The sequence below is a fragment of the Pygocentrus nattereri genome, chromosome 20, assembly GCF_015220715.1.
Source record: "Pygocentrus nattereri isolate fPygNat1 chromosome 20, fPygNat1.pri, whole genome shotgun sequence".
Classification (NCBI taxonomy): Eukaryota; Metazoa; Chordata; class Actinopteri; order Characiformes; family Serrasalmidae; genus Pygocentrus; species Pygocentrus nattereri.
This window is the reverse complement of record NC_051230.1, coordinates 16,166,540-16,192,132: the sequence shown is the minus strand read 5'-3', so window position 1 is coordinate 16,192,132 and position 25,593 is coordinate 16,166,540. Positions and strand designations below refer to the sequence as shown.

The following is a 25,593-nucleotide window of genomic DNA, read 5'->3' as shown; positions in this document are numbered from 1 at the left end:
TACTAATCATCTCTAAATAGATCAGTCTAAACTGTGCTCATATTCACTTTCCATTTGCATTAGAACTCCACAATGTATCTGCATGGTAAATGCTGCTACTTTGGAATGTCAATCAAACTAGGTAGGCTGATATGTTTGTGCTTATATGTTCATAAGCAAGTGGAAAAATTCATTCAGATTCCATGCACTGCAGAAGCTGAAAAACTCATACATAAAAAACACATACAGAGGGGTCCAAGTCTAAAGCCTCACTGAAAATCTGGGATTTTTTAATTTAGGTTTTCAGAAAGTTCCAAAGTTTTTAGAACAAAAAAAAAGTAAAACAAAGAGGAAACATTTAAGATTCTGCCCTCCTTTGGGGTCACTGTTCAAATGTAAGCAAATTTCTGGTATAAACCAAGTTGAGGCCTTTGCACAAAAACATGTCATATTGTTTTTTTAGTCTCATTTCTTACATCTTAAAAATGATTCTGCAATTTTGTTTAGTAAATGTTTCCCCAGATTGAAGGAGAATGAGTTGTATATGGTTCTATATAGCACCAAGAAGTGTTCTGTTTTGTTACAAGCTTGACATTGGAACAATAGCAGAACCTTTTTTGGTGCTATATAGAAGCATTTTCAAAAAAGGTTCTATACAGAACCAACGACAACACATTCTCCATCAATCTGAAGAACGATTTCACCATCTCTTCCTGTGCTTTTTCAAAAGAAAAAAGAAGTCAAGTGACTGGCGTTGGAGAGAGAGAAATCTGAAAGTGAGACTGTTTTGTGGTTTTGGGGACTGTATCATTTTGGCTAAGCTAACAAGAGCTTAGCTAGCTGGCTAAACGTGCCACACCACAGCACAGACTGGGTCGCAGCTAACTGATGCTAAAATGACTTCCGTTTAGAGGATATCTGAGAGTGCAAGGTCAAGTGACTGACATGGGAATGAAAGCCAAACGTCTGTTCTGTGGGGTGTGTAGCATGTAGCTGTCACCGAGCAACTCCCCTTTTTTCTAAGGTTTTTCCAGGCTGTGATTTTTCCCCTCTTTCTAGCAGCACCAATCAGTGGATGGAATGCGAATTTGATATGCCATCTGCCTTTTGAAATAATATCATTTTAAATGCTTTATTACTGTTATATCACAGTAGGGTTGCTACTTATGATCTCAGACTTTTGGACCTCACATTAACCAATAGCAGCTTTATAGTACAAATCAAAGGGAGCTAAAAAGAAAAAAATAAATAATAAAAATCGCGCTAATTTCTAAGTTCTAATTTGTCTGTAAATGCTGTGGCTATTCATGCTTTTCACCACCGACCACAATTCAGAGGTTTATCCTTTACCATAGGTGAAGCATGCCATGTTAGCTTTGGCACTCAAAATGAACAACAGTGGTTGTTGCAGCTGCTAATTTTTTTTGATCTTGTTAAAAACTTCACCCTGTCTCTTATTTCAGATAATGTCTGCTAATTATGGAGATTTATCTCCTTCTGTTGGCTTTCAGAAAGAGCAACAAGTATAAAGAAAACTCAGAGATTGTCCTTCTCTAGGTGTCTCCAGGTGCTCGTTCTTATGACAAAGTTACCCTACTCAATGAAAACTCAACCACACATGCTACTTTTGCTAATAATTAATGGAAGCTAGTAGTCACCAACCAGCATGATGTTATTTACACAATGCTAACTTTTGGCTAGTTGCTGTTAGCAACATTTAGCATCATGCTATTAACTACTTCATTCCTTTCAGCCCTCAACCGCATTCATCTCCAGCAATCCTGGAGAAATCTTACTTATAACACAAAATACATTCATTTTGGTAAGTATAAAGATATTAATGCTAAGTACATCTACTTCTTTACACCCATCACTGCACACATAAACCCACACTTAATCTTCCAAAGTAATCTACTAAACATCCACAAACACCTGCACAATATTTGAGCACTTCCAAAACCTGATGAATTATCACTCTCTATATGAAACAATTCCCATAACATATACTGTACTATTCATACGGAGTGCAGTAGTGTAGCCTGAACATGTGCCCTTTATGGGTTTTCTGGCTGTAAAACTGCTGCATACTCAAGCATCTGGGTTAAAGATGAAAAGCTAAAACTAAATGTCAATTTTTGCCTCTTATAAGAAGCACTGCTAGCCCATTTTCAGTTCCCGTCAGGTATTCCTCAACAAATACCAATTGCATTGTATAGAAATTGAGAGAATAATTTGGCTAATTCAAACTTTTTCTGTCATTTCCTACAACTCCTCAATTAGTATAGCAGTGTACCTACGAAGAAAATTACTGGCTACTGAGTGCTCTGCATTAAAGCTTCAATACAGTTTGTTCAATGCCGTGTGCCTTCCTATGATAAAAGTTAGATTTCAGTTATTCAGATGTAGTTACTGAAGGAATAGAATACACTACTAAATGCTACTGTTGGCATTATTTTACATGAATTTGTCCTCGTTCTCAGCTACAGTGTAATGGACTGGATCAAAAAGTGCTATAAGGCCCTATTGCAAACATTGCAAAATTCAGGCCCCAGTATTCAACTTTTCATGCTTAATCCCAGTAAGCTGAGTACACAGCAAGAACAAAAATCTTTTTTTGACTTCATATCACCATCTCACACTTGTTAAGGGCTCAGAATATTTCAGTAAGCATTGTTCAGTATTGAGGCGAGTTTTTTGTATTGTTGTGTATATACTCTTAAATATATAGGTACCATAAAGGGTTCTTTAGGCAACCAAGAGCGGTTCCTATATGGTATCGCTCCAAAGAATCCTTTTTGGGACCTTTATCTTTAAGTATAAATTGTTGCATAAAGTCTTCAACGGCTTCTAACAGACACCGCAACAGTTAGAGAAACGGAGTGCAAGGCTGGCTATAGATTTCACTGCACAGGTCGAGACCTTATGGCAGGTTCCTGCATTGGAGATGTAGCTGGAGGCCAATCGGTGGAGCCTTTTGCCCCCGAAGGTGTTATAGTGGCCAGGCATGACCAGCTCCACTTCTTCTTTGTCCACCATCTCGACCAGTCTCTCGCAGCTGCGGACATAGTCACCAATGGTACTGTAAGGCAACCAGTCGATCATGGAGCCGTCATAGACCACGTCGCCACTGAAGAGCATTTTGTTGTCCTTGTCATGGAGGCAGATGCTTCCTCTGGAGTGGCCCGGCATGTGGAGCACCATGAGCTGCCGATCCCCGAGGTTGATGACATCACCTGAGAATGAAATAACAACAGGAGCAGAGTGTAGCAACTGGATATTGCAACTGCATTGCAGCACTGACACAGCACAAACTGCATTGACCAATGCAGGAATTATATGGGAGGGAATGAATTCAGTGATTTGTTTTTCTGGGAGGCTGGGACATGGGATTGCTTGTATATTCTACATATATGGAGGATAAAATGTACTGACACGCTAAGGGCCAAATATCAATATTTTATTATCCAATTATTCATATTTGTGTTTATTATTTAGTGGCGAACAGTGACTATTAAAGCTGGGCTTTAGCAAGGCCATAAATGTAAAAACTCTGTCAAAAACAAGCAGATAACAGTACTACAACGCTAATTTCTGCTGGCACCCCTATGGGATTCCAGTATTTTGGTAGCAAGGAGCGAATGACAATTCCAATGTACTGAAATGGACAAAATACAGAAATAAAAATATCTCTCAATCCATGTGGACGAGCGAGTCTGTGTGCATTTGCCATGGTCTGCCATGAATTGACACTCATACTGCCGTCAAAGCTGAGGTTTACAAGTCTTACAGGGGATCATTTTTTAGATACTGTTAAGCTGAAGTGTTCCCATATTTTTGAACACTTTAGTCATATATAACCATGTACTGCTGTGTCTGCCATCTGTATTTCCTCTCTTTCAGTCAGGTGATGTAAATATGGAATGTAAATATCATCAAGCCAACTAATCAATAAGATTTTGTGTCAACTATTTTCTATTTATCAATGACGCAAATGATTTGTTATAGTACTAATACACTTTGCCATAGTAGTTTTAATGACTCTTTCAATCTTTCCATTTCTAACAACTAACTGAAATGCACTGGTCAGGCCAATATTTGTATTCACTCTCATATTCATAGTGACAAAAAGGACTTCCAGAAGGTCTAGAGTAGAGCTGGGCGATATGGAAAAAATGTTGTCATGAATTCATATCATTCAAAATCGATACATATCGCGATAAATGTCAAATCATTATTTTCTTTCAGGTTTGAAGGCAGACTTTTGCTCCTGGGTGATTTACTGCTGTTTTAAATGATCCTTTTATGGTCGGAACATGATGAACACTCAGCAAACAGTGGAATATTTCACAGATCTGTCATGGGAGAGAGGGAGAAAGCGTCTGGTGAGCTGTTGAGTTAGAGTGAGTTCACTCTAAGCCAGTACAGTAACACCACTGATCTCATCACTCACACTTGGTCACAGGAGAACATATCGCTGGTCGCACCACTCAAACAGTGAATGTATAACCAGGGCCGGTTTATGAGGAGCCTGGCCACTCCCTATACCTCCCGTTATATCAAAAACAGGATGGCTAATCAGCAGAGGGCGCCCACGAGTGAGTCCTCAATGAATGGGAGTAAATGACGCTCAACTGCTAAAAACAAAAAAGTTAAAATAGTTTCTAATCCCTTTCCCAGAACCTTTCTTTCATTTTAGAAAAAGGGTGTATTTCACTGAAAAAACAAAGAAAACTCACCCATATATTTCCTTTTTTCTACAGCAAACGGGTTTTGGTCAGTCAGCTCGTTGGCTGTTCGCGCTCACTGACATCATACATAATACCACTGACAGTTGACTGTGGAATATTTAGTGGTGAGGACATTTCATGACTGGACTTGTCGTACAGGTGGCATCCTATGACAGTACTGCTCCCCGGGCGCTGCGGATTGGGCTGCCCATCGCTCCGGGCAAGTGTGCTCACTGCCCTCTAGTGTGTGTGTGCTCTCTAGAGTGGATGTGGTGTTCCACTTCACGGATGGGGTAAATGCGGAGGTGAAATTTCCCCGTTGTGGAACTAATAAGGGTCACTTAATCTTAATCTTAATCTTACCACGCTGGAAATCCCAGAGCTTCTGAGAGCGACCCATTCTTTCACAAATGTTTGTAGAAGCAGTCTGCAGGCCTAGGTGCTTGGTTTTATATACCTGTGGCCATGGAAGTGATTGGAACACTTGAATTCAATGATTTGGATGAGTGAGTAAATACTTTTGAAAATATAGTGTAGATTCCATTACATCTGGTGTAAAACTACTACTGTATTCCACCATAAGAACATCATAACAACAGTCAAACATGGTGGTGGTAATGTGATGGTCTGGGACTGCTTTGCTTCTGCAGGACCTGGATGACTTGTCATAACTGACAGAACCATGAATTCTGTTTTCTATCAGAAAATCCTTAAGGAGAATGTCCCTCCATCACTTTGTGGCCTAAAGCTTAAGCACATTTGACTTATACAGCAAGACAATGATCCAAAGCACAGAAGCCCTAGGAAGTCCACCTTTGAATGGCTCAAAAGAGACAAAATTATACTGTGAAAAATACTTTTTCACAGCTCTGTATAATGTAAATATATAATGTAAGTGTGAATAAAATAGTCATGTGACTGATCATGATTCAGCAGCAACAATTTAAATCAAGTAAATTTAATGCATCTCTTTTTCAGTGCACAAGGTCAACTTTAAGAAAACTTTTTCATATAGACAGGCCATATGAGGTATTTATTTAGGTTGCATTCTGAGATTACACAAGAGTCCAATGATTAGAACACTAGTCAGACAGCACTGTATAAGGGAGCCTATAACACATGGATGTATTCTCCAGCTGTAACTGTTAAAAGAAATTAGCACAATAAGTGATTACAGATCACTAATTTTTAATAGTTTATACATCTTACTACTGAATAGCCAACTTCGCCATGCAGCTCCCTGAGCAGCACTGCCCTTCCACTCAACCATTTCCTGAGTAAATTAGCCTATCACAGGAAGATATGCTAATTAACGAATGCAGTGTCATCAGACTCTCATAACTCATAACTGGTAACTACCCTGATGACAGATTTTCACCATAAAGCAGAATTGATGCTTTATTAATGGTGGCTGTATGATGATGGCTGATGGTCTCACTTTCCATAACTGGGGTGACCAAAAGGGTGGCCATGCTTCATTCATGCTTCAAGGCGGCACTGGCCACCCCTTGGCTACGCCTCTGCCCAGCACAAATGAGTGTTCAAGCTCGCATTGTAATATGAATGTTCGCATGGATGTGCTGCCCAACTTGTGGTATTACTGTGTAGCCCACCCTCGCAAGACAATTCAGGCAGATAAGTAAATCAGATTAGGCAGTGGGCTTGGTTCTCTAACCACAGGCATGCTCCTCTTAAGACCATCATAATCTGATTGAGTTCGATTCTTCTCCAGATGATACAAGGCGGGTAAGAATGAAGTCATGCTGCACATTTTCTGTGTTTTCCCAGCTCTAACACTCGTGTTTACACTCATTAAAGGGGAACTCCTACAATTTTTTTAAAAATTCTACATAACTAAACAGTTAAAATGTACACAAAGTCACTCAGACTGGTCTGATGTGAAAGAGAATCAGAATTGTTCACAGTGGTGGTGATAGGATGAAATGGCTAGATATAAAGTGTCTGATACCTGACACATTATTTTATGATAATTCTGTTATAAAGTTTTGGCTTAAAACGTATTTTAATCCATTACTATACTTGTGTTGCAGACATTGTGACCTCTGGTTCCCATCACCACCACTGTAAAAAATCTAAGTCTGTAGCTAAGTTTATCTACAATGAGCCGCTTCATGCCAAATCACTCTGAATGACTCTGATTACACATCAAGGACTAATTATTTATGAATTTAGAACAATTGGTGAAATTCCCCTGTTCATTATTGAGCTGGAAAGTCGTTTTAAGAGCAGAAAAAACATTACAATGTCCACTACAGGGTCAGAATCAGACGGCTGAATCTGATCCCAGCACAGGATGAATGAAATACAGATGAAGAACAGCAGACCGGCTTGCCTCACTGCCTGCCTGCCGCTACTCACCCTCCTGTAATATGTGGGTGGGCTGAACAGCCTTTACTCGGTACTGCCTGGCCGTCCAACCAGGTGAGGGGCTCTCCACGATCTCCCGGTCTGACAGCCATGTCACCGTCTCAAAGTTGTCACCATTGGCCAGGGCATCGACCTCGGCCTTGTGCACGCCCACTTGTTGAAACTGGTGCAGGCCACCCGAGTGATCGAAGTGGACGTGCGTGCCGATGGCCAGTAAGGGGTTCTTCCGCTTCGTGTCGTCACCCAGCAGGGCTTTGGAGCTGATGTAGTCGGGCAGGCTCCGCAAACCCAGGCCGGCGTCTATCACCACGTCCTGGTGAGATCCGCGAATGAGCCAGATGTTGGCCCTGTTCCCCGATTCGTAAAAGCGCTCTTGGATCCAAAACACGCCGTTGTCGAGCGATTTGTGCGCGTACCAGTCCATCACAGACATCCCGATGCACACACGTACACGTCAGTACGAAAAAAACGACTTAGCTACTGAGAAATCCCGATTCTCGGGCACAAATCCTGCAACCGAGCGCTGCAGACATTTGCAAACAGGGCAACGGCTAACGCCCCTTTCCGCAGGCGGCGCTGATTGGAAGACGTGTTTGGGTGATGTCAGCGTAGACTGTAATACAATTGGTTAAAAATAAAACAAGCACCGCCCACACAAGCAGCTTTTCTATAAAAGCCGCCAAACGAGCTCAGCGTGTTGGGTGTTCAGGGGTTGTGGTGGCTGAAAGCGGATTTTTCAGTGGCAGGTTTCATGACGTTGTTCTCACCTGTTGTTTAAAAAGAGAGAAAGAATAATCTGAATTTCGAAAGCCATTTTCTCAAAAATATCTTCTGGAAAGTCCGGCTAAACCAATATGGCAGGGAGAGGAGGAAAAGGCAGGGGTATAGCAGCTTTTACCTTCAACATAGAGGCGCTGGGACTTAGCAGAGCTTCCATGCCTGAGACTCAGCGAGGACCACAGCCAATGTTTCCTGTGAGTCGTTTAAAAAGTCGTGTCCTTTAGCGCTCGTGTTGTTGCTCATGATACATTTGGCTTCTGAAGAGTCAAGCTGGATGCTAACGTTATGGTGTGCTGAAAGGTGTCCAGTTACAGTACTGCTCAAATGCACCCATTAACCATGGAAGCCTGTTTCTGCCACTGGCATTTAGTAAGTCTTAATAATGAGCATAACTACTTCAGTTATGTTCAGTATCTTTATGTGGCTACATACAGTGCACATCATGCAGCACGTGTCTTCTACAGCAAGTTGAATTCAAACCAGTGCCTCTAAAGGCTGGTGAGGATGAAGACTACATGCTGGCTTTGAAACAAGAGATCAGAGGAAAAATGAAAGGCCTGCCTTTCCATATAAAGCCCCCCTCAGGCAAGAACGGTGAGTGGTGTGCTCTTGTAGACTTAATCACAGTAATGTGTGATCGCTTTCAGCTGCAAGATTACTTGCTTAACAATAAGGCCATGAGGTGTGAAATGACTTCTGGGAGTGGTTGGATTCTTGCAGTGCTCTACAAGGGGAATTACACCAGTTTTTTTTTCCTCTTGCAAACATTCAGCATAATTAAACGGTTAATATGTGAAGTTCTCCATTCTAGAGAAACTCACTGTGGTGGTGATCAGGGTGATTTACCTGCTCAAACACACCTGATCAGCCTTATCAACCCAATCTGAATGATTTTGTTTACATCTTAACAATTGATTATACAGAAATTGTAGAGAAATTGTAATTCCCCTTTAAAGCTACAGTATTTGGACAAAAGTATTGGGATACCTCTCCTAGTTAGGTTTAGGTGTTGCAGCCACACCCATTACTAACAGGTTGATAAAATTACACCTTGCAGTCTTTATAGACAAATACTGGCAGTAGAATGGATCGTGGCTCAGTGACATTAAACATGGCTCTGTCTTAGGATGCCAGCTCTGTCACAAGTCACTCTGTGAAATTTCTGTCCTGCTAGATCCTGTCAACTGTACGTGCCGTCACTGAAATGGAAGCATCTAGGAGTAACAGCAGCTTACCCACAACATGGCACCCCATGCAGACTCATAGTGGGGCTGCTGAAGTGCACAGTGCCTATACTCTGTTGAATCACTCACTGAAGAGTTCAAAATTGCTTCTGGAAGCGTTATCAGCAAAAGAACTGCACATTAGGAGCTCCAGGAAATGGGGTTTCCATGGTCCAGCAGCTACACACAAGTCTTATGGATGAGTCTGGGTTTGGCGATTGCCAGGGGAATGTTACATGCCTGACTGCATTGTGTCAGGTATGTTTGGTGGAGGAGGGATAATGCTATGGGATTGTTTTTCAAGGGTTGGCCTAGAACCCTTAATGCTTCAGCATAAGACATTTTAGACAACTATACGCATATAACTGTGTGGGAACACTTTCGGGAAGGCCCTTTTTCTGTCTCAGCATGACTTGAGCTCCAGTGTACAAAGCAAGGTTTATGCCATGGCTGGGTGAGCTTGGTGTTGAACTTGACTGCCCCACACAGATCCCTGACCTCAACCTCATAGAACACCTTTGGGATCAACTAGAACAGAGATTGAGTCTGGCCCTCTAGTCCAACATGTCTGACCTCAGAAATGCTCTTCTGGACAATGAGCAAAAAGTTCCACAGACACCCTCCAAAATGTTGTAGAAAGTTTCCCAAAGGGTGGAAGCTGTTATAGCTGCAAAGGGGACCAACTCTATATTAATGCCTATGGATTTATAATGGGATGTCTGTGAAAGCTCCTGTAGGTGTCCCAATATTTGTCCATATAGTGTACCTTACTGAAATGCTTAGATATGCTGCCCTCTGTCTGGGACTTTTTGAGACAATTTTAACTTTTTTTTTTTTTTTTTTTATATGCCAATCTAGCAAATTCCCCTTTGAGTGAAAAGATGGTTCCAGGGTTTTTCTTTGTACTTTATAAAGTGAAAGGTGTTTACTTGCTCACAGACGTTGAACGGTATAAAGAAAAATACATAAAGGAATGCCGTAAAATTGAGGATGAAGAGTGGACACCAGGTAAGATTGTTGTCTTAAGCAAACTTATGGATTTTATAAAAATCTATTATACCTAAATGGGTTTTTTTTTTTTTTTTTTTAAACAGACTGGAACAGTCTTCCAAAGGAACTTATGCCCCAGAAAAGAAAAATAAGCAAGAAAACTGGTAAATGTACTACTTACTGTTTTCACTGCAAATTTCTGCATTTTGTAATTTCCAAATAACATGACAAATTCCCAGATTGTAAGAAACCCACACAAGTCTCAAGCAGAGATAAGGAGGCTTTGCTGTCTAAACTAGATGTAAGTTTTAGTATTATTATTATTATTATTATTATTATTATTATTATTATTATTATTTAGACATTTCATACCAAAACAAATTAATTTCTGTTGCATCTGGTCTGTTTTAAAGGAGCTTGAGAAGAGGGGTGATGACAAATCAGATGAGGAGAGGGAGGAAAAAAAGAAGGGTGAAGAGGAGGAGGAGGAGGAAGAAGTTGGAGAGTATGATGAAGAGCTTGAAGAGGTAAAAGCTCATCTGTATCTGTCACATTATGTTAAAGGAGAATGTTGCCTAGAATGTTTGAAACAGTAGACAAGAATTGTGTAGGTGTGACTGGACCCATTTGTTTTGTGCACTATAACTGCTATGCTAGACATTTCTAAAACGAGCAGCTGATGTTCTGTGGTGTTATTTAATGTTCTATAGTGTAGCATTGCATCTCACTGCCTCGGTGGCTTGACACAGTTCACAATTTTGTATCCTTTGGTTTTTCAGTGTTCCCTAATTAAAGACCCCAACTGAAAATAGAGGCTACTAAATAGTGATGCAATATCTGTTCTCCTCAAAGTAACACTAGCTATTAGCCAGCTAATGGGTGGGGTTTGACAAGTCAAGATTTTATAACCTTTGGTTTCTCTTCAGTGTTCTTGCACTGCAGCTCCCAGCATCCATTCTGTGAATAATCCATACAACCGTTATGAGTCCACCTAGGGTGAAAGACCTGACACTGAACTTGAGGCTAATAAATTTAGATGTTTGGCCTCCTCATAGTTACACTAGCTATCTGGATTCCTTCTGCATTAGCCAGCTTATGGGGGATTCAAATGGCCTGCCTCCTGAAATCCACCCCAATGCAAATGTCATTTTTCAAAAGTTCCTCCCACCTTCAAGATGACTCATCAGAAGGGGGTTTGTTAGTCTTTAAACTAGGGGGAACAACTCGCTGGAGGCAGGTAGACATGCATATGACGAATGTAGTGATGGTTTAGCTTTTTTCCTTTTGGCTAATGATGCAAGCCTTTGCAAAACCAAATCTAATCTGCAATTGCCTGCATGTTGGAACATATTGGTCCCTTTCAGATTAACATATCCTGACATGTTGGTGAATTTGGATTTCTTTGCCTTCCTTTCCCAGGAAAATGACTACATAGCAAACTACTTTGAAGATGGTGATGATTACGGTGCTGGCAGTGATGACAATATGGATGAAGCTACATACTGATTTGTCATGATTTGCTCTGAAACTCAATATTCTTTTCGTTCCTCGCATTAAAAGGTACTTTGCTACCTACAAGTAAAATATTAATGAACAATCAAGATTTGGAGATTTGGGTACTAAAATATAGTTCATTTATTTTCAAACTGAAGCTACGGTCTAAAGGCCGAAGGCACGTACTGCTCAAGTGTCATTTAATAAAACTGTCATGGTCAAGAGAAAATATTACAACTTGAATTTTCACTTCAGTATTTAAGAACAGTTCACACCACCGTGTCCTGGGAGTTAAATAAGGAATTCACAACTGTAGGCAGCTTTCGAAGCAATGATAAAAAGAAAACATTAGCATTAACACTTTTTTCCTTTTTTTTTTGTAACTATTTCCATCTTCTAAAATAAATTAGTGTGCATGTGTATATCCCTGACACAAAGACAGACATTAACTGTCTCCAAATTACATTTTGATTAAATCAGTTTACTATTAAAGCAAACGTGTAATAGTTATGTAGCCATGTCAGCTGGTGTGAATTGGAAACTGTGCAAAATGCAACAAAGACAACTGCCTATGGGACCTGGGCCAGATGAATCTAGTTCAAACCTTATGCCAGAGGTGTGCCAGGCTCAATACGTGGCACTATTTGTCCATCTATGGCATTATAAGTTGAAACTAGTGTCCAGAGCCTATAATCATCCCTCTCATTAAAAGATGAGTTCAATTGTTTTGAACCAAACACTAAACAGTCATTACACTGAAATTGACTGTTGGGCATGTGCCAATATGAAAATTGTAGCCTGAAGATAATTATATCTTAGCTGTCTGTACAGGTTTTAGATGACTGACAAACTAATACATTAATTGCACTGACAACAGCTGCTCTTCAATTCACCTTCCTCACTGTCTTTTAAATGGGAATTCCACCTTTTTTTTTTAATTTCTGCATAATGAAATCATTCAGCGTAATTTGAGGTGAAATGATCCATTCAAACTTGTCCACGGTGGTGGTGATAGGAACCAGACCTCTGAAGAACTGAATGCCCGTAAAAGCTACCACATAGAACGTTATCTGAAACTGTTATGAATGTTACCTGAGGCTGAAGACATTTTACAATAGAACTGGCCTAAAATGCATTCATGGTACAGAGGTACATGCAAGTTCTTGTAACAGAAAATGATAACCAATGAAAACTTTCTGGCTCTGCAACAGTCATCAACGCTACTTATAAAACCACAGATGATGCATGTAGGCTCTGTGGTCATTTTGGATAGCAAATGAAATGGTTACATTTGTGTTGCAGACATCAACCACCACGGTAAATAAATCTGAACTGGTATGTTTCTGTTATGCATCATTTAACATCACAATCTCCCAATAAGTTGTTTAAAACTAAGTGATTTGAATTATGCATGCATTCTAAAAAAACTGGTGGAATTCCCCTCTAAGTTATGGATTATATCCATACTATCAATTATGTTTTACATCAAATTCTAATATGAAACTCTGATGTTATACAGTTATTCACCAATACTGATATGAACCCTGTATTTTTGTGCATACTCCTATTTCCTCCAGAAATTTGTCAACCAATAGAAGGTCTTTGGAAATGAACTTAAAATGTTTAAAAACTGCAATAGTCCAGTTTTTGATATTTTATATCCTAACGCAAAAGCACATTATAAAATTGATTACCAAATTTGTGCCTCATCTACAGGCATTTGGTTCAAAAATACTGAACTCATTCTTTTGAAATACAACACTCATTACTTAAAAAAACAAAGTGGTTTGATTACAAGTTCAAAGAAATATTCAATGCCTCAAATAAATGTGCTGGTCCATGTCAATGTGATCCAAGTTCCTCTCACTACGTCTTCTGTTCCTGCTTCAGATGTGGTCCCTCGTTTTCAATGACTGGATGCACCTGCGGGTCTCCTTGAGGAACAGCCTTAACCGGTGGTATAAAATGGGGAACAGCAGAATGCGTAGGCTCAGGCCTGATGGACTCTGCAGTGGCATGGTGGCTAACGTCCGATTTCATCAGCACCTCGTAGTATAACAGATAGAACACAGGTGTGACGATGCCTACAACAAGCATGATGACCACTGCAGTCCACCACCTCATGCCCCAGTCAGCCCCATAATAAGGGTCTTTCCTCTGGGCCGGTCTCCTCTCTGAGTCCCCCAGCAACGGTTGCTGTGGGCTGAGGGAGGAAACCACCTCGCTAAGACTGCTCCTGGAGGGGCTGGAGGATTTGACAAGAAGTTCAATGTCTTTGTCCTTCTCCTGCAGAAAGCACTCTACACTATCGGTGGAGGAAGTTGAGGAAGGGGAGGAGTCTGTCAAAGCTGCGGCTGGTGGGATCTCTGAGACTCTGCGAATGCCACTGGGCGAGCTGCTTTTATGGGGGGCAGTGTTGTGAGTTTCGGTGAAAGAGCTGAACCTCCTCACAGGGATCCTTATGGACCTCAAAGCAAAGAAGTCCTGCTCTGTCAGGAGATTGTTGGCCCGCTTTATGTCAGCAACCTAAGATACACCACCCAAAAAAAAAAAAAAAAAAATCATGTCAGTTACATGCCATGTTATGTAGTTCATCTACACTGACAAGTTTTATTATAATACAATGCATCACTGAAGGTTATCTGAATGATCTGGTTATCAATACATAGGCACTTTGTATTAATTTATAAGTCTACTAAAGCCTGTGAATGCAAGCTACAAAAAGCAAACAGGCAATGCATTGTTGACTTACAGAACAGAAATACTGAAGAGAAATGCTAATCAAGGTGTCTCCTTCCTTAATGTCCCTCATTACATAGACAATATCGTCCGGTCGTTCTCTGGAGACGCTCCGGCGAAGCCTCTCCCTGCCTCTGGAACGAAGTTCATAGCTCTCGCTGTCCTCCTCGGAGCACTCTGTCTCGGAATTGTTCCCAAACATATATGCATGCCCTCCTGTTGCAGGTTGCACCATCGTAGCAGACTGGAAGCCATTATACTGGTTCCTTCCAGTCATTTTCTTCCTATTTGCAACAAACAATATATTGATACAATAAAATGCACCTTATCAGGAGATTGGCTTTACAATATGTTTATTGAACAGACACTTGGAACAGCACAACAGAACTATGAACAGCCTAAAAGGGTGAAACTAACATCCACTGTAACTTTTATGCCACTGCCCGAGTCTAAGACAAGGGTGGGGAACTAAGGGTCCAGTACAATTTGGTGATTTTCTAGCACACACATCAAATCTGGTAATCAATCTCTGAGTGGAATCAGGTGTGTCTGTGAAGGAAACTCACCGAACTGTGCGGGAATCTGGCCCTCCAAGACCGGAGTTGCCGGACCCTCGGTCTAAGAAGAGCAGTGGGTTGTTATAGCCATTAGTCCATTGCCAATGTAACGTACCTGAAGAAAGGTACTGTGTAATCGAAAGAGAAAATACCCTGGTTTTTGACGTCGCTAGCAGTAGATGCAGCAAAAGTTTAACTCGATGGGGCAACACGACCAAAGGTCAAATACAGCTAGACTGACAACTGACTTAGTTGAATGTTGTCAGCAAAATACAGTTAGCCCGCTAGTTAACATCGCTAACCTAGCTGATTACTCAGATTTACGGACCAAGCTAGCTCAGAAACATGCCTTTATACGATTTAAAGTTCGATACGGGACAGTTGGCTAGACCAGCTAAACGTTAAACATAACCTTTAGTCGAAAGACTACACAGAACAGCAAATAAATGAAAGTAAGTTACAGCAAATGGCGGCTAACTGGGCTAACGCTAGCTAGCTAAAGTCAACAAACTTAATTACGTTAGCTTGCTAGCTAGCCAGTAGCTACCCAAAACAAAACAATGCGTCGAAACTAGCCAGGTAACAATATATGTGTATAATACAGACAATAATATGTGTATACCTACTAACCCCAACACAGGCTAGTTAACGCTAAGGATTTGTTGGCAATATACCGTTTGGCTGGGTGGCTAGTTAGCTAGCGTTAGCAAAGTTAACGTTATTGGCACAGCTTATCGATACTTAACGTGCTAACAGTAACCTGGGTAATAATTCCGCGAACAAGCTATTCCACAATATCACAAACGGAGCAAACAATGTTCTGTTACTAACGTCGAAAAGCAAACTGTTAACCCACCAGACGAGGCGAGCTGAATCCGCCTGTTCTCGCTAAGCCATTATTCCCTCTTTCACTCTCACTGCATTGAGATCAGCTACGCCACGTCAACACAGTCTCAACGTAATGACGTTGGAGGCAACCGGGGGGCGTTTACGGGTTAGGGATGTGTGACGGGCAGGGTAGAGTAGCCCACACTTAAATGAGTATTGTTACTCCTGTTAAATAATGACTCAAGTAGAAGTAAACAAATGAAATAAAACCGTACTGAGCTTCCAGATCGGAGTGCTGTTTAGTTTTGATAAGGGTGAAATAGTGGCGACACTGAAAAACAAGCGTATGTGTCTTTGCCGCACAACACACTGCATGTAGTTCTCTCCAGTTGACTATTTAAATACGTGTTAGGCCAAAGTCTTATCTCAAAGGCATCAGGGAACACGGCATTGACCAGTTCATATAATATCTTTCTGACTTGGTTTGTGTCTTAATAACTTAGTAATGCAGAAACTGTAAAACATGAAAAATGAAAGGGGAATTCCACAGGTTTTTCAAAAGTCCTGTGTAATTCAGAGGTTGAGATGTAAACAAATTTGTTCAGAGTAGTAGCCCTTGACACTCCTACTAAACTTGGCAGTTGGCTGCTGAGCTGAGTCAGGTGAATCAGGGACTTCCCCACCAGCTGATTTAGCCTCAGGTATCAACATATTCATCAACATTTACTGTAATAACTTTCTGTGATGGAACTTTTAGAAGCATATATCTGGTTCCTGTCACCACCGCTGTAAACAATTCAGACTTTCTGCAACAGAACATTTTACATCAAACCACTCTTAATTACTGTATTTATGCCTTAAATAGAAAACACATTTGAACAATTGGTGTACTTCCCCTTTAAGCAGTTGCCCTTGTATCAGTAGATATTCAAATTTGTTTCATGTTAGATTATTCTGAAGTAGTTCTAATGCTGTAAAACTCTTTAGACTAAACTCTGTACACTAAACAGAAGATACATGAAAGTATATATATATATATATAATTATATATTATACACATATATTATTATAACCTGCCAAATTCTGAGAAATCCTTAGTTGTATTCTGATCAATTGTAATAACTTTCACACTGAATAACACATAACATGTTGGGTTAATTGGAGCTGAATAGTAATTTGCATTTTATTGTATGTGAATCACTGTAATTGATTGGCCCAGCAGGGGGCATAACTGACACAGGCCATGCAGCCATGAACTGTCACACTGTCAGACAGGGTTTTATCTGATATCAAACTTAATACACTAGGCCCATCTCAGCACATGAGTCTAGGGTTAAAACTAAAGTTAAACAATTGTGTAGAAGTGGGAGGCCTTAGAGTGCAGGAATTACGTCGTCTGTCAAAGATTGTGGATAGACCTGTAGTGGACAGCCTGTGAAATATCTGTTTAGTATATGTTTATTAATATGTTTATGTTATGTTTATTTTGAGTTGAACAGTCTGAAGTCTTATAATTAGCTCTAATTGAAGGACTGGATCTCACATTATGTGATGCACATTATGGATAGCACAATATGGACTGTGCATTATAGATTATCCATAATGCATCATGCATTACGGGTTCAAGTTCTCTAGCGGAAACATGTGTCAGCGTTCACGACAGTCTCAAAGGGGAATTCCACTGATTTTTCCAAATTTCTGCATAATTAAATCATCAGTATGATAACATAGTCACAGTGGTTTGATGTGAAATGCTCCATTCTGAAGAGACGAGTCAGAATTGTTTACAGTTGTTTACAACGGGCATTTAAAATAAGTCCAAATTCAAAATATTGAAGAGAGTTGTTTTACTTGCATTTTACTACATTTCTAGTCATGCCACCAGTGTTCTACATTATTCAACTGTGCCGTCATGTCTCCCAATTCACAATGTACTATGATAGCTGGGTGTGAACATTAAATGAACAATTATTTCAAGCAAAGTCATTTTTTTTAGTTGAACAAATCCAGTTAATTTACTGGCTACCAAATAATGTCATTTTTGAAAACCATTTTTTACAGTGTAGTTTTGAAAAAAGGTTTTGGTTTAAAACATATTTTAATCTCTAAAATTCAAGGTGGAGAGGTACAAGTTGAATATTTTAACATTACATATAAAACTCAAAGGTCATGCGCAGGTCAGCACATTAAACAGACTGGCTATATTTATCTGTGCTGCAGATTTAAGACCCCTGGTTCCACCGTTTTAAAGTCAGCTATTTCACCTCAAAACACCCCCAAATGACTTTGTTTACACCTAAATTATTCATTTGAGAAACTTTAAACCTGGGTTAACTTCTCCGTTGATATCTCAAAGCCCTAAACTTGGTCTCACGGGAGCGTCTGAAAGGCAGGCCGCCTCAGGTCGTTTGGAGGAGCGTTGATTCAAATCCCCTCGTGTTGAGTGGCCGAGTGAGGACGACATGTCGCTGGGGGGAGCTGTGCGCTGTCTGAGCGAGCTGTGAGGGGTGTAATGAGATTAGCACGTCTCTGTCTCTGCCCAGACAAGGCGCTATGACCAACTCCCGCTAGTCCAGTCAGGATAAGCGCTAACGGCTACGCAGACGGACGGCATGGCCGCGCGGCTACAGTCCAGCGTCTCTCCCGCGGAAAGGTGACTTCCGAACGCCTCACAGTAGCGGGAACTCGTGCAGACTAGCTGACCCCGCGTCCCGGCTTTGGACGTGAAACTTCACCGGTTCACAGCGCGGGCGGCGCGGGGAGGGAGAATGCAGTGAATGTCCATCCGCTGTGCCGTGACGGATTCACTGAAGCCGAGCGCCCATGGTCGCCTGAGTCGAGCCGGACCTCTGCAGTTTAGATCGGACGCTCAGAGAAGGTGTTCAGGTGAGTGCGCGCTCAACGGCTCCGTCAGTGTCTCTCTGCGGCAGCTGTGTGTGTGTGTGTGTGTGTGTGTGAGGCGTGTGGAACAGGTGGCTGAAGAGGAGCACAGCGGAGTGAGTGCGGGAAACGCTTCACCTCAACTTTTCCTCCTCTAAAGCGATGGAGAGAAGCGCGCTGGGTCCGCTGTCTCGCGAAGACGTAGGACAGCTGCCCCAGTCTAGTTATTCTGACTGGACCGAGTGTTTTATTGTCTGAGTGTTGTGTATGGACTGGCCTCACTGACTGACCGCACATCCCCATCATACAGTAACAATGAGAGACTCGCGGCGCTTCCATTGGCGTCCTGCGCTCATCCACAGCCCGAGCTGATGTCCATAACAGACACGCAGGACTGTAGTCTGTCTGTCTCTCTCTCTCTCTCTCTCTCTCTCTCTCTCTCTCTCTCTCTCTCTCTCTCTCTCTCTCTCCCCCTCTCTCTCTCTCTCTCTCTCTCTCTCTCTCTCTCTCTCTCTCTCTCTCTCTCTCTCTCTCTTTCTTTCTCTGTCTTTTTGTATCTTTCTCCCACTCTCGCTCTGTCTGTCTCTCTTTCTCTCACTCTCTCTGTCTCTCTCGTTCTCTCTCTCCTCTCTCTGTCTGTCTGTCTCTCTCTCTCCCTCTCTCTCTCTCTCTCTCTCTGTCTCTCTCTCTCTCTCTCTCTCTCTCTGTCTCTCTCTCTCTCTCTCTCTCTCTGTCTCGCTCTCTTTGTCTCGCTCTCTCTCTCTCTCTCTCTCTCTCTCTCTCTCTCTCTCTCTCGCTTTCTCTCTCTCTCTGTCTCGCTCTCTCTCTCTGTCTGTCTCGGTCTCCCTCTCGCTCTCAGTCTGTCTCTCCCTCTTGCTCTGTCTGTCTCTGTCCCTCTCTCTCTGTCTGTCTCTCCCACTCTCTCTCTCCATCTCTTTCTCTCTCTCTCTGTTGGTCTCTCTGTCTTTCTCTCTCTCTGTCTGTCTCTCTCTCTCCCCCTCTGTCTGTGTCTCTCTCTGTCTCTCACTCTAATTACTTCTTTATTTCTTTCTGATTGCTTCGGTGTTTGTTTTTTGTTTATTTCTTTCATCCATTCACCCAGTAGTTTCTTACTTGCTTTATTCAGTGTTCCAATTTCTTTTATCCATCCTTTCTTTCATTAATTCATCCACTTTTTCATTTTTAGTCTCTCTTTATTTCTTCTTTTATTATTTTTGTTTTTTATCATCTTCTTTCTTTCTTTCTTTCTTTCTTTCTTTCTTTTGGCTACACAGATTAGCTGCGTACTGTTAGGAAAAATGTATTCAATAATAAGGACAACTCTGTCTTTGTTTATGGCTTAGTGGCCCACCCGAGCTCAGTAGGTTTTGTGTGAACATGGTGGGCAAAACTCATCACACTGTGTTTGTGTTGAGAACCTGGAGGTTGAAGTTCCGTACAAGTGCATCTTCAAAAGATCTCAGTCAGAGTATCTCCGCATGTATTGAACTGCTTGTCCAGGAATGGGTTAATCTGCACATGTTTTCTTTAGATGTTATGAGGGGCTCCTCTTTGTTTCCGTTTTTCCTCCATTTTAATTTGGATTATTATGTACTCAAGTACTAATTTCACATGAAATAAGACAGAAGACCCGGGCATGTGTCTGTTGTTTCTATACTTTTGGATCATTTTCTTCAATCATAAATCTTTCTTCAAATCCTCAGTATTATTGTGCTTGACTTCAGTTCTTGTCTGTTACGCCACAAAACTCAGGCCTGTGGTTTCTCTGCTCTGTAACCTGTAGTTTCTGTATAAGTGCTGTTTCTGTGCCGTTTTAGCAGTGTTTCTGGACAGTCAGCACACTCCTGTGGCGTAGACAAAGAGGCTGTACCATAAACAGCATCTTCCCTGAGGATGTGCTGAGGCTTTGCCTGCAGGCTGATGCTCTGATTGATGTTGTGGGGATAAATGGACCACACATGAGCGTGATGGAGGAGCAGCAGGTGTGCGCAGACAAAAGAGCGAGCTGAGCAACAGCCTGGGCCAAGCGAGGGCTTCCCCTGCACTGAGTTAGACGGTCTGTGTAGTCTGTAGTGTGCGATGAGGGAAGCTGCTGTATCGAGGGCAGCAAAGATTTGCTTAGTAGCCCTTGTGTCGTCTCCAAGCCCCACAGGCCCTGCCCTACTGCCCACCCTCCCCACTCCTATTATCCCTTTGTACTCAAGCTGAATGTATGAGCACATATGGCTTGGTGCCTTATCTATGCTTGGAGCATTGATTGAGGGATTGAGAGAGCGGCAAGTGAAGCTAATTCACTAGGGATGGGATTAGTCTTCTGGTGGCTTCTCCAGTTTCTTTTAGCACTTTTAACAGACTGTAGTCTGTAAAGTGGTGCAATTATTATACACTTGGGATGTATGACAAAATAAGCAGTATCCAGTCACATCTTAAAAAATGATAAGAAGCTGAAAAAGACGATAAGAAGCTGAAAACAGTGCATTTTCCTTACATATTGTAGTGTTTTCATACTGGTACTGGTGGGGAAAGGGTAAGTGAAATATGATTTAATGGGTTAATATAACAGTAATGTTTGATGGTGTAGCCAAAAATCCATTTTTGAGGTGCCTAAAAGTCATTACATTTTAATGAAGGAGTACAGAAACACTGGATTTTTAAAAAAATACAAGTTGCACAAACTAACATAAATTGTGAAAAGAATGGTCAGTTTTGTTTCTGGTTGGCTTCACAAACTGAAAGTTATGCAAAAAAAAATCTGAAAAGAACTGTCTTAGTCAACCAAAACTGGATTGTTGACAAAAAGTTGAGTAACAAATCCCCACGGCCACAATGTAATAAATGGATAGTGTGTATATAATAAATAACATTAATACAATATACTATAGACTGTAAAACTGCTAATGTAAATGCATTACATGGATAGTAGTAGTAGTTGGTAGTAGGTAGAGTAATAGCCTCTTCTCTTCTGGGAATATTTTACACTAGATGTTGGGGAAGGATTCTCTTCCATTCAACCACAAGAGCATTAGTGAGGTCAGGAACTAATGTTGGGTGATTAGACATTACTCACAGTTAGCTTTCTGATTTATCCCAAAGGTATTCTTTGAGGTTGAGATCAGGGCTCTGTGCAGGCCAAGGTCAAACTCAGCAAAGCACTTTTTTATGGAGCCTGCTTTGTCCTGGTGAAACAGGAAAAAACCTTCCTTAAACTGCTGTCACCAAGTTGGAAGCACACAATTCTCTACAATGCTGTAGCATTAGGGACCTAATTGATGAAAAATAGCCCCAGACCATTATACCTCCTCAACCAAACTTTGTTAGCCAACGCTTGGCATTGTGTATGGCTTGAGTGTGGCTGCTTGACCATGAAGCTCCCAATAAACAGTCTTGTCAGTCAGAACTTGCTCTACCTAGAGGAATTCTGAAATGAGTAACAGATGTTTTTTATGTGCTATTTGCTTCAGCGCTAGACAGTTCTGTGAGATTGTGCGGCCTACCGCTTCATTGCTGAGTTGACGATGCTCCTAGATGTTTAGAAGTTTACACTTTACAATAACAGCACTTGCAGTTCACCAAGTGAAAAGCTGATGAACTGACTTGTTAGAAAGGTGTCATCTTATTACAGTGCAACTTTGAAAATGACAGATCTTAGGTACGTCTCATTCTACTGCCAGTGTGTATGGACACTGCATGGATGTATGCTAGAGGTGGGAGATATAGTAATCACAATAGTTAAAAAAATTGCACAATGCACAGTGTGCATCATTATATTTAGGCTTTCAGTGGTTGGATAAGTAGAAACAGATTAAAAAAGTTTAAGTAGTTACTACAGTTTAGTAGTAGTTCTACTCTCTTTGTAACACATTTGGTCAGTGTCCTTCAAGGATAGAAAAAAACATATTGTAATATATCATAAGCACAATGAAATATAGTCATACTGGTTATCCATAATGTATCTTATGAGTGTACCTGTAATAAACAAATCCGCTAATTTAAATGGTTGTCAGTATGCTTTTGGCCATGCAATGTAAAAGTCCTTATTTTTCCATATTTTGTTGATTATGATTTTATCACACGTATTACAGCTGGTCTGCTGATTTTCTTTTAAAACAATTTTTTTTTCCAATTATTGTTTTCCCTATTACATTTAAATTCCCACATTACATATAAATCAGACCAGGCATGGACTTCAGGTGCAGAAAGGTCTTCAGACTTTGGCTTGCTAATATGTGTTCTCTGTCAGAATGTATTTTTGTAATGAATGAAGTAAACCTTCGTGGTTCACAAAAAGAAATTCTGAAACTGAGCTCACTTTCAAGTTTACATTAGTTCCGGTCTGGTTCAAATTTCCACACCTTCTGAACTGCCATAGCAGGGTTCCAATCTGGATCCCCCTTTCCCACCAGATTGGGGCCTCCGCTAAAACAAAGTGCCCACGCATGGAGCTGGGCTTGCAGAGGGAATGAATTCAGCTGGTCAAAACGCTCCACAAAGACTCCACACCCATAGCAGAATGGGAACGCAGTGGGAATGTCCCACTGGGCTGTACTGTGCGCACTGTTATTGAATACATGGAGCGCAATGAAAGACCTATATGATAAATGTTTAGTGCTTGACTCCTGAAGATTTGTCACTGTCGGTTTTGGAACCTCAGTATAAAATGTATCCCATGCTGTGCAGAGCCACTTACAGCTGACAACACTGTCTAATAATTCTGCTTTTTATATCCTTTATTTTGACCAAAATAAGAATTCACAAAACTACTTTGCTGTTTTCAGCAGTGTGTCAATAAACAAGAAATAACAAGAAATCCTGGAACTCTAAGGGTCAGTTTCCCATATAGGGATTAAGCCTCATCTTGGACTACCATTTCCTTTCTGTAGAGAATGTTTGTTCAGAATGGTGTGTAATTCCTGCCTGGGAAACTGATCCTAAGCAAAGAAGTAAAGACTAAAAAATAACTTATCATACATGACTTTACTGTTTTACTTCATTCTAAATGAGCAGGTCTGAGACTAAGGCATTTTTCATGTAATTCTTTTACAAAACTGCAGTGTGGACCATGTTACACAAAAGTTTGGCTGTCCCTGGTCAAATGACATGTTTTGTTGATTTTCTAACTGAAAACAAATCCCGTCATCTACAGAAGGCACACTTTAATTACTTTTTATTTGCTGAATTTAACACATTGTGGAAAAAAACAAGGTAAAATATGGCCTGTGCAAAAGTTAGCACATTACATTGTTTTTGTTTTTTTTTCCTTTCTGAGAAGTTAAACTCAAATAAACAGAAGAAGTTGCAGTATTTCAATTTGTTCCCTGTAGAGCATGTGCTTTTATTTTCACTTTGAAACTCAAGAAAATATGAACCAGGAGCATCTAAACATTTGTATATGACAACTGTCCGGCGACTCAGGAGCAGTTGGGCTGGCTGTGCCCGAGCTGTATTCCACAAGGGTGGAGAATCTCTGACTTCAAATGAGGATATGGTCGGTCAGTGGAAGGAGCACTTTGAGGAACTCCTTAATCTGGAAGACATGCCTCTCTCACTGAAGTCAGGGCCAGAGGCTTCTGGTGTGTCAAGTTCCATTTCCCTGGTGGAGGTCACTGAGGTAGTTGGCAAGCTCCTCAGTGGTGAAGCATTGGGGGTGGATGAGATTAATCCATAGATGCTTAAGGCTCTGGATATTGTGGGGCTGTCATGGCTAACACGCCTCTGCAATATTGCATAGACCTTGGGAAAAGTACCCTTGGACTGGCAGAGCGGGGTGGTGGTCCCTGTTTTTAATAGGGGGGCCAGAGGGTGTGTGCCAACTACTGAGGTATCACACTGCTCAGCCTCCGTGGGAAAGTCCATGCCAAGGTGCTGGAAAGGAGACTTTCGACCGATAGTTAAACCTCAGACTGAGGCGGAACAATGCAGATTCCATCCTGGTCATGGAACAATGGACCAGCTTTTCACCCTCGTACAGATTGTTGAGGGGGTATGAGAGTTTGCCAACCCAGTCTACATGTGTTTTGTGGACTTGGAGAAGGCTTACGACCATGTTCCCCGAGATATCTTGTGGGAGGTCCTTCAGGAGTATTGGGTGCCAGGGCTACTACTCCGGGCCATTCGGTCTCTGTACTCCCAGAGTGAGAGCTGTGTTTGTATACTCAGCATTAAGTCAGACTCTTTCAATGTTCGTGTTGGACTCCGCCAGGGCTGTGCCCTGTCTCCACTCCTGTTCGTGATATTCATGTGTGTCAGGGCGTAGCCAGGGTCAGGAGGACATTATGTGTGGAGGCCAGAGGGTGGCATCTCTGCTATTTGCAGATGATGTTGTTCTTTTGACTGAATCACATGGATGCCTCCAGTACCCACTGGAGCGGTTTGCAGCCGAGTGTGAAGTGGTTGGTTTGCGGATCAGCACCTCCAAGTCTGAGTCCATGGTCTTAGCCCGGAAAAGGATGGCATGCCCACTCCAGGTAAGGTTAAAGGACTTGCCCCAGGTGGAGGAGTATCTTGGGGTCTTGTTCACGAGTGATGGGAAGAGGGATTGTGAGATCGGCCACAGGCTGGGACAGGCAGCAGCAGTAATGCGTCACTGTACCAGACTGTAATGGTGAAGAGGGAGCTGAGCCATAAGGCGAAGCTCTCTGTTTACCGGGCGGTCTACATCCCAACCCTCACCTATGGTCATGAGCTGTGGATAATGACAGAAAGAACGAGATCGTGAATACAGGCGGCGGAAATGAGCTTTCTTTGCAGGGTGGCGGATCACACTCTATTTGACAGGGTGAGGAGCTTGGTCATTCGGGAGGAGCTCAGAGTAGAGCCGTTACTCCTCCGCATTGAGAGGAGCCAGCTCAGGTGGTTCGGGCATCTGATCCGGATGCCCCCTGGACGCCTCCCAGTGGGGTGTACCAGGCACGGCTTACTGGGACAAGACCCCGGGGTCATCCTAGGACCCACTGGAGGGATTATATCTCAGATTTGGCCTGGGAGCGGCTTGGGGTCCCCAGGGATGAG

General features: G+C 41.7%; 4 protein-coding genes across 10 annotated transcripts in view; 2 read left to right on the top strand and 2 right to left on the bottom strand.

Annotated features, from left to right (window-relative positions):
* Window positions 1–630: 630 nt before the first annotated feature.
* Window positions 631–7,640, bottom strand: mblac2 (metallo-beta-lactamase domain containing 2). Its single transcript, XM_017695580.2, has 2 exons — window positions 7,086–7,640; window positions 631–3,212 (listed from the first exon to the last, which is right to left on the bottom strand). Exons 1-2 carry the CDS (start codon window positions 7,525–7,527, stop codon window positions 2,827–2,829), a joined length of 828 nt encoding a protein of 275 aa, XP_017551069.1. The 5' UTR covers window positions 7,528–7,640; the 3' UTR covers window positions 631–2,826.
* Window positions 7,641–7,806: 166 nt separating this feature from the next.
* On the top strand, window positions 7,807–11,812 carry polr3g (polymerase (RNA) III (DNA directed) polypeptide G). Of its 3 annotated transcripts, XM_017695585.2 has the most exons (8): window positions 7,807–8,068; window positions 8,175–8,243; window positions 8,339–8,468; window positions 10,037–10,105; window positions 10,192–10,251; window positions 10,327–10,388; window positions 10,501–10,614; window positions 11,507–11,812. In XM_017695585.2, exons 1-8 carry the CDS (start codon window positions 7,949–7,951, stop codon window positions 11,591–11,593), a joined length of 711 nt encoding a protein of 236 aa, XP_017551074.1. In that variant the 5' UTR covers window positions 7,807–7,948; the 3' UTR covers window positions 11,594–11,812. The 3 variants fall into 3 exon arrangements, with proteins under 3 accessions (XP_017551074.1, XP_017551076.1, XP_017551075.1); XM_017695587.2 differs by lacking the exon at window positions 8,175–8,243; XM_017695586.2 differs by lacking the exon at window positions 8,175–8,243 and having other exon boundaries at window positions 8,309–8,468.
* Window positions 11,813–11,872: 60 nt separating this feature from the next.
* lysmd3 (LysM, putative peptidoglycan-binding, domain containing 3) lies at window positions 11,873–15,849 on the bottom strand. 4 transcript variants are annotated; one of them, XM_017695581.2, is made up of 4 exons: window positions 15,734–15,849; window positions 14,887–15,005; window positions 14,334–14,604; window positions 11,873–14,107 (listed from the first exon to the last, which is right to left on the bottom strand). In XM_017695581.2, exons 3-4 carry the CDS (start codon window positions 14,595–14,597, stop codon window positions 13,448–13,450), a joined length of 924 nt encoding a protein of 307 aa, XP_017551070.1. In that variant the 5' UTR covers window positions 14,598–14,604; window positions 14,887–15,005; window positions 15,734–15,849; the 3' UTR covers window positions 11,873–13,447. The 4 variants fall into 4 exon arrangements, with proteins under 4 accessions (XP_017551070.1, XP_037387832.1, XP_017551071.1 ...); XM_037531935.1 differs by having other exon boundaries at window positions 14,887–14,992; window positions 15,734–15,844; XM_017695582.2 differs by having other exon boundaries at window positions 14,887–14,938; window positions 15,734–15,842.
* Window positions 15,850–18,265: 2,416 nt separating this feature from the next.
* Window positions 18,266–25,593, top strand: part of adgrv1 (adhesion G protein-coupled receptor V1) — a 241,446-nt gene continuing 234,118 nt past the window's right edge. For both annotated transcript variants that reach the window (XM_017695589.2, XM_037531691.1), the window contains exon 1: window positions 18,266–18,591. In XM_017695589.2, the coding sequence (XP_017551078.2) occupies window positions 18,483–18,591 (109 nt within the window). In that variant the 5' untranslated portion in view covers window positions 18,266–18,482. The remainder of the gene's footprint in view (window positions 18,592–25,593) is intronic.